Source organism: Herpailurus yagouaroundi, unplaced genomic scaffold (assembly GCF_014898765.1).
Source record: "Herpailurus yagouaroundi ecotype Mexico unplaced genomic scaffold, PumYag 196, whole genome shotgun sequence".
NCBI lineage: Eukaryota > Metazoa > Chordata > Mammalia > Carnivora > Felidae > Herpailurus > Herpailurus yagouaroundi.
This window is the reverse complement of record NW_024412427.1, coordinates 18,291,255-18,302,885: the sequence shown is the minus strand read 5'-3', so window position 1 is coordinate 18,302,885 and position 11,631 is coordinate 18,291,255. Positions and strand designations below refer to the sequence as shown.

Below are 11,631 nucleotides of genomic sequence, written 5' to 3'. Positions count from 1 at the left end.
ACTTTCAGAGGACAGGGACCTTGGTGGCAAGATGTGGTGCTTCCCAGTCAGGGTTGATTCTGGGGGAGACCTGGGGGGGGGAAGCTGTCCAAGGAGACAGGGAGCTGATCACAAAAATGGGAGCAGGGAGGGGAAGCAGACAAAGCGTTTCTTGTTAGATCTGGTTCCCAAAGCACAGAGGAGCAGCAGCAGAATTCTCTCCCACCCACAGCCCCCTTCACCAGCAGAATCCTGGGCGGATCTTCATTCCTGCATCCCACAGACTCCTGTCCAGCCTCCACTGTCCAGGCCCGGTCTAGGCAGCGGGGATTTGGTTTATAGGAAGATCAGTGCTCAGACAGCATAAATCACTGGCCCAGGATGACTCAGCCTGTTCATGTGAAAGTGGATTTGGTGATGTCCATGTCCAAGGTTTGGCCAGGACATAGGGGGCAGTGCCCTGCTTTGGAGGAAAGACCTTGCCGTGTGTCCCGATCCTCCGGCTTCATTGTCCTTGACCAAAAGGTGACACAGCATGGTAGCTGCTGTGGAAGCCTGGGCCAGCCGCCTGGAACAAGCTTGTTAAACTTTTTGAAGACCTTGTGGGAGTTGATGGTGGGGAAGGGGAGTGCGACTGGGCAGTCAGACTGGTCCCGGCTTCTGAGAAAAAGACAGACATGCAGGCTCTTCGTGGGTGTCTCTGGAGAGTCTAGTTCATCCTATGCCCAGTACCTCCTGAAGGCCAATGGAGGATTTCCCAGTTTCCAGACCTCATGTCCTCTCTCCCCCAAAGTCTGGGTAATTCTGTCTCAGGGTAGTCACTGGGTCTGGTTGGCCTCCACTTGGGGAGCTGTGGGAGAATATTACCAGGTGTTTTCCTGCATGTTGCCCACTGACTGTGTCTCCTTCCAGGGTCCAGGATGGCGTGGTGACTCTCCTCAAGGATGTGGGCGGGGTGCTAGGCTCGGCGACTCATGACAGCAGAAGGTCTGGATCCCCAGCTCAGAATTCTCACCACTCCACCTGCAGTCTCCACCATGGCAGCCCAGAATGGAAACACTACTTTCGCACCCAACTTCAGCCCGGCTCAAGACCATACCTCCTCCCTCCCGTTCAACTTCAGTTATGGTGATTACGACCTCCCTCTGGACGAGGACGAGGACATGACCAAGACCCGGACCTTCTTTGCCGCCAAGATCGTCATCGGTGTGGCACTGGCGGGCATCATGCTGGTTTGCGGCGTCGGCAACTTTGTCTTTATTGCTGCCCTCGCCCGCTGTAAGAAGCTGCGCAACCTGACCAACCTGCTCATCGCTAACCTGGCCGTCTCTGACTTCCTGGTGGCCGTCATCTGCTGCCCCTTCGAGATGGACTACTACGTGGTGCGCCAGCTCTCCTGGGAGCACGGCCACGCGCTCTGCGCCTCTGTCAACTACCTGCGTACAGTCTCACTCTACGTCTCCACCAACGCCCTGCTGGCCATCGCTATCGACAGGTGAGGGTGCCGGGCCGGGGTGAAGATGGGGGCTGGGCCAGGCGGCCCCTTTCCTCACTTTAGCCCCGACAGGTTGGCGCCGCTGCCGATTCGGAGGCTGGCTCATCTATTCGAGGCAAGAGGAGACCTGGTTTCCTCACTTGGGGCTCACGTTCCCCCCCAGATGTGGGCGAGAGGGAGGCTCCTGAGCCCCCCCCCAGCTCTGGGCCGTGCCTGCAGATACCACGTCTGCCACAGAGTGGGTGCAGGCATGTCACACGAGCGCGAGCAGCCACAAACACGACCGAACGCAAAAGCAGAAAGTTTAGGCCACGTGAGACTTCACCAGGGCACCTTCCGGTCAGGGTCACGCGTACCAAGTTTGTCCTGTAGCCAGTACCCAAGTCAAGACGTGGAACATTTATTTGCATCACCTAGAAAACTCCCTTGTCCCCCTTACCAGTCAGTTCGCACCCCACACAACCACGGCTCTGATCTCACTCATCATCGTTTAATTTTGTCTGTTCTTTAACTTCATAAAAACAGAATCGTACGGTAACGTACCCTTGTTTCTGGTGCCTTTGTTGTAGAGCTGATTTTAAAATAAGATAACCGCCTATTTGTAGAAAAGAGGGAAGGACATCCTTGCCTTTGTTTCCTTGCGTACATCCATGGGCTCATTTGCATACATTTGCATGAGATGTTCTGGAAGTCCTTGCTCTCTTATAAATTTATAAAATCTACAAAATTTCTAGCAGCAGCTTGTGACAAATCTTACACGTGTTTTATTTACGCAAACAGCTATAGAGCTATAAGCCAGTATCAGGTCACCGGTGGCTCTGTTTGAGGGGGGCAGCTGGTAAAACATCCTCTTGGTCCACGGTATGCTGAAACTCATTTTTAAATTTTTTTTATTTTCTTAAATGTTATTTAAAAAATTTTTTTAATGTTCATTTTTTTTTTGAGAGACAGAGAGAGGGTGCGAGCAAGGGAGGGGCAGAAAGAGAGGGAGATACAGAATCCGAAGCAGGTTCCAGGCTCTGAGCTGTCAGCACAGGGCCCGACACAGCCTCGAACCCACAAACCGCGAGATCATGACCTGAGCTGAAGTCAGACGCTTAACTGACTGAGCCACCCAGAGGCCCCTAAATTCATTTTGATGATGTGTTTTTTAAACATCTTTTTTCCCTTCTGTCTCCTTTGAACTCTTCAGTTTTTTCCTTGCTCTCAGTGCTATTTAGGTTTGTTGTCCCTTTTAATGAGGCACTTCATTATTTTTCATTATGAAATACACGTAGAGGTCTAAGAGGCATCTTCTTTTTAAAACATAATTCCTGCAGGATAAACAACTCTGTTATTACAGCTCTCCAACCTTAAAACCAGTGTTTGTAAGATGTAACTGTCCAGCAACTGCACAAAATCCCCGAGGGCAAATGATACAAAGTCAGATTCCTAGCCCCCACCCCCCAGCCCTACTAAATGAGAATCCCCTGGGCTAGGTCCCAGGAATCTGCATTTTTATCCAATTCCCTGAGTGATTCTGATGCTCACTCCAGTGAGAGTTATCCCTGTCCTCATCCCCTTTGACCTGTGGAAACCTTTGTCTTTTTAACGTTGGGGGTTTGGGCGACATAGGAGTCTCTTAGGAAGCAGCCATCCAGTCGTAATACAAAGAGTGGTTCCTTTTTCACCCTGAACCAGCTCTGCCGCCAGCTTCCCAGCTTCATCCACAGCTCTGCCATTCTGCCCATCACCCAGGCAGGAAATGTTACCATCATTCTTTTTTTTTTTTTTTTTTTTTTTAGGTTTTTATTTGAATTCCAGTTAGTTAACATACAGCGTAATATTAGTTTCAGGTCTACAGTATAGTGACTCAACACTTCCTCACAGCGCCAGTGCTCATCGTGACAAGTGCACCCCTTAATCCCCATCACCTCTTCCACCCATCCCCCCCACCTCCCCAGTTTGTTCTCCATTGTTAAGAGTGTATTTCTCTGTTTCTCTCTCTCTTTTCCCACTTTGCTCATTTGTTTTGTTTCTTAAATGCCACATATGAGTGAAATCATATGGTATTTGTCCTCCTGACTTATTTTGCTTAGCGTTACGCTCTCTAGCTCCATCCACGCCATCGCAAATGGCAAGATTTCATTTTTTTTTAATGTTTACTTATTTTGAGAGAGAGAAAGAGAGAGAGAGCGGGGGAGGGGTGGAGAGCGAGAGAGAGAGAGAGACACTGCCAAGCAGGCTCTGCGCTGTCAGTGTAGAGCCCCATGCAGGGCCCCATCTCACAAACTGTGGCATCATGACCTCAGCTGAAATCAAGAATCTGACACTTAACCCACTAAGCCACCAGGCACCCAAGATTGCATTCTTTTTGATAGTTAAGTAATGTTCCATTATATATATATATATATATGTATATATATATATATATATATAATCACATATGTATATATATAATATCACATATATATGTATATATATAATATAATCACATATATATATCTATATATCACATTTTCTTTATCCATTCATCAATAAATGGACACTTGGGCTGTTTCCATAATTTGGTTATTTATTATAAATAATGCTGTAATAAACATAGGGGTGGGTACATATATCCCTTTGAGTTAATGTTTTTGTATGCTTTGGATTTGCTGGATCATAGGGTAGTTCTATTTTTAACTTTCTGAGGAGCTTCCATACTGTTTTCCACAGTGGCTGCACCAGTTTGCATTCCCACCAATAGTGCAGGAGGTTTCCTTTTTTTCTCTACATCTTTGCCAATGCCTGTCGTATCTTGTATTTTTTATTTTAGCCATTCTGACAGGCGTGAGGTGCTATCTCATTGTGGTTTTGATTTGTATTTCCCTGATGATGAGTGATGTTGAGCATCTGTTCATGTGTCTGTTGACCATCTGGATGTCTTCTTTGGAGAAGTACCTGGTCATGTCTTCTGCCCATTTTTAAGTTGGATTATTTGCTTTGGGAGTGTTGAGTTGTAGAAGTTCTTTATATATTTTGGATACTAGCCCTTTATTGCATATGTCATTTGCAAATATCTTTTCCCATTGTGTAGGCTGCCTTTTAGTTTTGTTGTTATTGTTCTTATTTTTAGAGAGGGAGTATGAGCAGGGGAGAGGGGCAGAGGAACAGAGAGAGAGAGAGAGAGAGAGAATCTTAAGCAGGCTCCGTGATCAGTGAGAAGCCCGACTCAGGGCTCAGTCCCATGACCCTGGGATCATGACCTGAGCTGAAATCAAGAGTCAGACACTCAACCGCTCAACTGACTGAGCGACACAGGCACCCTGCCTTTTAGTTTGGTTGATTGTTTCCTTGACTGTGCAGAAGCTTTTTATTTTGACCCAGTCTCAATAGTTTATTTTTTGCTTTTGTTTCCCTTGCCTCAGGAGACATATCTAGAAAAAAAGTTGCTACAGCGGCTTTCAGAGAAATTACTGCCTGTGCTCTCTTCTAGGATTTTTATAATTTCAGGTCTCACATGTAGGTCTTTAATCCATTTTGAATTCACTTTTGTGTGTGATACAAGAAAGTCGTCCAGTGTCTTTCTTTCCCACGCTGTCTTCCACTGGAATGCAGGAAGCAGAGCCTGAAATGCCAAGGTGAGGGCTGCTAGGGAAATGGTGGTCCAGTAGCCAAGAGGACTCTGGAAACAGAACTAACTCAGGATTTCATCTCTCTCTCTCTTTCTCTCTCTCTCTCTCCTTCCCTCTCAACCCCCCTCCAATATAGTTCCAGCATGAAAAGTATCTTGATAACCAATGCCAGAGAGAATTTCTACATTCCTGCTTCTTCTGTCGTGGACTCTTAAATTCTAATATTTTCGAATCCAGTAACAACTTCCTCGTTACAAAAGAGATTCCAAAATTCAAAGTTGTCATCAAATAAATCAGAAAGGAGGGGCGCCTGGGTGGCACAGTCGGTTAAGCTCTGACTTTGGCTCAGGTCATGATCTCGCGGTCCGTGAGTTCAAGCCCCACATCAGGCTCTGTGCTGGCAGCTCGGAGCCTAGAGCCTGCTTCAGATTCTGCGTCTCCTCTCTCTGCCCCTCCCCTGCTCGTACTCTCTCTCTCCCTCAAAATTAAATAAACATTAAAAAAAAGAAGAATTAAAAAAAAAAGAAAGAAAGAAAGAAAGAAAGAAAGAAAGGCAAGAACACTGGCCTAGGAGTGACTCAGAACATCTGGGTTCCAAGCTAGATAAATCCATTATGCTCCTGGGACTTAGTTTCTTCATCTGTGAAACAGAAATAATAATAACTTGACTGACAACCTCTCCAGCTTTTTGTCAGGTTCTGAGAAGGTAAACCTACATAAAGCATGTGGGAAGCTATGGTATTTTGTTAAAACTGATCTTTCCCCGTGACTTGTCCATTGGCAAGAGGGACAGCCACAAGGTCTTTGTTACCATCTGTCTGCCTGGATGCGTGTTTCCTGAGATCAGCACCCTCCTAGGGTCTCTGTGAGCTGAAATAACATCTCTCCCAGGTCTTCTGCACATAAATCTCACCCTTCTCCTGGCAGTGGCATTCAGAAATGGCAGTAGATAGCCTTTCTGATATTTCCACATAGAACAGGCATGTGTTACCAAGGAGTGAAGTGCACAGGGAAGCCTGTGTCTCTCTCACTGGCCTGTGTCAGGGTTTGTAGGTTTCCCTTATTGACTGTGAAGTGGCCCCTGTGCTCGCAGAGAAAAGCCCTACTGTCCAGTATCAGTGTCATCACTTTGGGAGTGAGAGTTTGGCCGTCCATCTTTCTTATCGTTTTGCCTTATTTTTCAGTTGGTTTTGAACCTGAGTGCTGTTTATTAGGCTGTTATATTGGAAAGCCTGAAACTCCCTGTTTTGACATCTTCGAGGCCCACAGGGCCCCCAGGGTCCCTAGCCACGAAGCCCTCTGTTCTCACCAGGTATAGCCCTCTACCCAGCAGGAAAGGCTCTTGACCTGCTAGTCTTGTCTCGGCTGGACCAGCTGCACCCTCAGTCCTCAACCTGATGCGTGTCACCTCCCTATCAGGTGGCAAAATTATTCAAACAAGCCGATCACATCCTCTCATGGGAGCCCAGGGTCACTTAATCCTCTTGTCGCTACAAAGCCTGCTGCCCACCACCCCTGCTGGCTCATTCTGTTCCTGTGTGCCACTCCTATGTGGCCCCACATGCTTGGCAGTGTCCCTCTGTCTGGGCGGTGAGTGTAGGTGACTCTAGGGCTCATCTGTCCACTGTCGGGTGTTGTGTGTTCACTCACCTTGTTCTCCATAGGGCAGGGGAATCTTGCCTTCATCAGCAGGTGAATAGAAGGTGGTCAGAATCTCACAAGCTCCATGAAGCGTTCCCAGACTACATCGCTAACATAATGACCATGGCTTCCTTCAAGTTTTGCTCTTGACCTGTCACTTGGTTATTCTAGTTTTTGTGTGGAAGAAAAGCTCCCGGAGGTCAAGGACTGTGTCTTCTACTCTGTCTCCATTTACACAGGTCGGGCCCACAGCAGGACCAGCAACCTGCTGTAGATTTACCAGGTTGTAGCAGATGCTACTGATATGCTCCTCTCAGACCCCTTTGTTCCTGTCACGTCTGCGCCCCGTCCACTCCCACTCAACACCCGCGTTTCTTTGTCCGAAGGCCTCCTCCGGCTCCCCCAACAACGACTTAGGAGAGTTGGTGTATAAATACCCCTGCTCCCTCCCACTCCTGGGGGAACTACACCTGCTCCAAGAGTTCCTCAGCAAGAACGAGCACCAGTGAAACCTTGCTCAATAGCGCAGCCTGTAGTGACCCCACGAAGGGCTCCAACCTCTCCCAGGCAGGGTCGCTCACTGGAACGAGCAGGATAAAGCTCTAACGTTGTGTGCCGCTTTGTGGTGTCGAGGCAACTTCACACACCTCATCTGAGCTTGAGACAACCCAGGAGGTGGGTGTAAAAGCTCTGTATCAGAAGCCGGGATCCTGGTCCCTGCACCGAGTGAGGTTGGGCAAGTCATTTACTTCTCACATTAGACTCCTTAAATTCCACCCTAAACCCACCCCTACGCTCCTGCTCTGTAACGCAGGATGGTCCCTGGGGGGGAGGGGAGAGGAAAGCCCTAGTGCACTGCCCTGAAAAGGACCCTACCTCCCTCTGAGCTCCAGAGCCCTTTTTTCACCTCGAAACCATGAGATATTTGGAATAGTTTTGAAAGTATTAAGTTCTTGGGCAGAATGGCAAGACTGAAAGCCAAGGTGGTGTCAATAGGACTAATAATAATAACAAGAACGCCACATATATTTATTGAACACCTACTACAATGCAAAGCATTTGACAAACATTATCATGTTTAATATTTACAGCAGCCCCACAAGGTAGGTTGTCATTTTATCCCATGTTGCGTTTGAGGAAACAAATCTCAGAAGGGCTGAGTGATTCCCTCCAGACCCCAAAGCCACTAAGGGGGAAGAGCTGGGATTTATTCCACCTGTTTGCCCAAAGCCTGTGCTGTTTCCACTAAACCACTGCACTACTCCAAATGATGTTGCTAAAATAAGATGAAGTCTGGTGAAGCTGGATAATTACATGGGAACTCACTGTGCCATCCTGTTTTTGTGCCTGTTTGGGCTTAGATCGAGACTAATGTTTCCAAGCACATTATTACTGATGGCTTTCCTCCCCCACCAGATATCTCGCCATCGTCCACCCCTTGAAACCACGGATGAATTATCAAACGGCCTCCTTCCTGATTGCTTTGGTCTGGGTGGTGTCCATTCTCATTGCCATCCCATCGGCCTACTTCACAACAGAGACGGTCCTGTTCATTGTCAAAAGCCAGGAGAAGATCTTCTGCGGCCAGATCTGGCCGGTGGACCAGCAGCTCTACTACAAGTCCTACTTCCTGTTCATCTTCGGCGTGGAGTTCGTGGGCCCCGTGCTCACCATGACCCTGTGCTACGCCAGGGTGTCCCGCGAGCTGTGGTTCAAGGCCGTCCCGGGCTTCCAGACAGAGCAGATCCGGAAGCGGCTGCGCTGCCGCAGGAAGACGGTGCTGGTGCTCATGTGCGTCCTCACGGCCTACGTGCTGTGCTGGGCGCCCTTCTACGGCTTCAGCATCGTGCGCGACTTCTTCCCCGCCGTGTTTGTCAAGGAGAAGCACTACCTCACTGCCTTCTACGTGGTCGAGTGCATCGCCATGAGCAACAGCATGATCAACACCGTGTGCTTCGTGACAGTCAAGAACAACACCGTGAAGTACTTCAAGAAGATGCTGCTGCTCCACTGGCGGCCCTCCCATCACGGGAGCAAGTCCAGCGCCGACCTGGAGCTCAAAACCAGCGGCATGCCGGCCACCGAAGAGGTGGACTGTATCAGGCTCAAGTGACCGCCTGGTGCTCCGAGGTGGAAAACCCGAAAGCCAGCACTCCGAGCACAGTCCACCAGTAACCAAGTTCACACAGGCTGCCTGGGAAAAGGGCAACTGTGTTCCCACCTCACTGCCCTCAAGGAGCAGATGCTTCTCAGTCATGGTGGGCGGTAAGACTCAACGCAGCTGACATGGACTGGACAGCTCCTGTGTGCCGGCCACACCAATGAGATTGGACAAGGCGACAGGAGCTGGCATTTACCAGTTACTGTGTGCAAAAATTAAATAAGAAAAAATGTCAGAAGCTATTGGAGTCACCAAGCGATGGCCAGTCAGAAGCCTCACATGGTTATTGGCACTCACTCTGCATCTACCTACCCTCATTCTCTATCTCATCAGTTTGCAGGAAAGTCAAAAGGCTATAGAATAAGCCACTTAGACGTGATGGAAATGTAAGGATAAGTTCGTCAGAGTGTGGGGTTTACAGCCTCTTGGGAAGAAGGTTCATGCCATCACGTTGAACTTTCCCACTCAGCTCCCACTACCTCCCTAAGGATATTCTTCAGGATTCTGGCTGTGAGAAAAGAATTTTTCTCATAACCAGGCCATTGGTTAGCTACAGTGGTGTGATTTCAAAGTAAAGGACCAAAAAAAATCTCTTTTCCACTGATGCTTGAAAGCTCATCATTCTTTTGGGTGAAGACATACAGTCCTGAAACGAGGACCACATCCTGTCCTTGATACATTAGTGTAAAGGATTCAGAGGCTGTAATGTCAGGGAGGAAGGGGACAGAGAAAGGGGTGGAGCTTGCCACTGGCAATGAGCATAATCTATGTTGCTCTTTTACTAAGGTGTAGATCACTTTTCTAGGACAAATCGTCTTTTGAGAACAAAGTGATCTCTACTTGGAACGGAAAGGCCTGGGTTCACGTCTGTAAGATTCATGTGACCTGGATGCTTACTCTCTCTGTTTCTTGGTTTTGCTTCAATGAAATAAGGGTGATGAAAATACCTGTACTGTCTACTTTACAGGAGTAATGGGGGAGCCCGCTGACGCCACAGTTTGTGAAAGTGCTTTGTACTATACTAGTGACAAGAATGGCTAAGTGATATTGAACAGTTTGGATAAGAGAATCCCCATTCACTGTGACTTAATGTGAAGAAACACTCCCGCTTTTTCATTCCTGTTCTTTGGACCAGGGACCCCTGAACTCTTCACAGTGCAGCCCATCTACACTGGGGTAAAAAAAAAAAAAACAAAGGAACGCCTGTCCTGGGTTATAATGAGGAAGATTTAACTTCAGAACTTCAATGACTGCCTGCCGCCCCCCACCTCTTCAGAAGCGTTGACGGTCTTCCCTGCATGTTGTCAAGGAGCTTGCCCCAGGGCTGCATAATGTTTGTATTAGTATACATTGGTGATGATTGTGTATATATGTCCTCAATTCTTCCTTGTTCATTTTGAAGCAGAGACTACAAATGGTACCCGGTTTGGGACTGACCCATCCACATTTGGACAACTCCGACTTTTCTGTAGAGAAAAGGTTAACGAGTTGTCTGCTTGTTTGTCTTTTAAGTGTTGGTTTGCCCAACAGTGAAGTTTCAACCAACGTTTTCTTCCATCACCACCCAGCAGACTCACCTTCAGCCCAATCACTGTACCTTCAGAAAATGCAGACTCACTTTAACATTAGCTTAAGCCAAATGGTTTGTAAGTTCTAAGTTTACAAAATATACACAATGCGATTTAAAGCAAGCAGCTTTTGGATTTATCTGCATTTTTACAAATAGAATAATAACTATGCTTTTATTTATTACCCCCATCCAGACCCTTCTCCTAATTAGAAGATTCTTTAAGAGTAGACTGTGCACCAGTTGTGTGTGTCAAAAGAATTCAGCCCTTTTTTCCTTTTTACCTGAAATGGACCATCCTCTTCTCATTGAAATTTAACCGAAATAACTTTGTAAATATCGGTGTGTTTGTGATTTTTTTCCAGGGAATGAGTGTTATGTTATCCAATTAAATAATTAATATATGGAATCTTAACCACAATGTTCAAGTGTTTCCCCATATATATATAAGTATATTTACATATAAACAAAGTAATAGCCACCTAAACAGTTCAATCATGAAACTGAGAAGAAATTTGTTCAAGGCATATTTAGAACAGTGGCAGCTCAAACCAGCATCCAGCCTCATGTAGGTTACATCCCTCAAGCTTACAGCCCAGGAGTGTTTTCATGCATGCAGAAACGATTTTGTGCCCGTGTTACCCCTTTGTTTAAAAGTCATCTTGTTTGTGTAATGAAAACCGTTGTTTGCATGGAGACTGTCCATTCATCTAACTGGTGTTAAGGTAATAAAAAATTAATTGCACTTGTGTTCACCCTTTTCTTCTCAAGACTAATTAATGAGGGGCGCCTGGGTGGCTCAGTCGGTTAAGCATCCGACTCGATTTCTGCTCAGGTTAAGAGCTCAGGGTCGTCAGATCAAGCCCCGAGCCTGCTTAAAGATTCTCTCTCTCCCTCTGCCCCTCTCCACCACTCATGCTCTCTCTCTCTAAAATAAAAACAGACTAATTAATGATAAGCTTAAGATACTTTTAATGCACTTAGATAAGTAAATGTCTATATATACTATTGTGTATTGAAATTTTAATCTCATTTGACAAAACAGATCCATTTCCTTGGCCAGAACAAGAGAAAATATGGCTTTGTGATGAAGCTATTATTAGAGATTTTTCTTTCAGCATCCAATATCTAAATAAGTTGATTCTCAAATTGAAGAAACCAAAAGATGGCTTCAAGCGCTCAGGCATAAAAA

At 46.8% G+C, this 11,631-nt stretch overlaps 1 protein-coding gene across 1 annotated transcript; it reads left to right on the top strand.

The window, feature by feature from the left end:
* Window positions 1-898: 898 nt before the first annotated feature.
* On the top strand, window positions 899-11,184 carry PROKR2 (prokineticin receptor 2). The gene is made up of 2 exons (XM_040447626.1): window positions 899-1,474; window positions 8,128-11,184. The coding sequence occupies exons 1-2, from the start codon at window positions 954-956 to the stop codon at window positions 8,822-8,824; spliced, it is 1,218 nt and encodes a 405-aa protein (XP_040303560.1). The 5' UTR covers window positions 899-953; the 3' UTR covers window positions 8,825-11,184.
* The last annotated feature ends 447 nt before the right edge of the window (window positions 11,185-11,631 follow it).

What these genes read in the sequence shown, in the direction of transcription:
- PROKR2 (XM_040447626.1), top strand. Translation starts at nt 954, where the DNA reads ATGACAGCAGAAGGTCTGGATCCCCAGCTCAGAATTCTCACCACTCCA. An exon ending in CTGGCCATCGCTATCGACAG is followed by an intron (nt 1,475 to 8,127) that starts GTGAGGGTGCCG and finishes CTCCCCCACCAG; the next exon opens with ATATCTCGCCATCGTCCACC.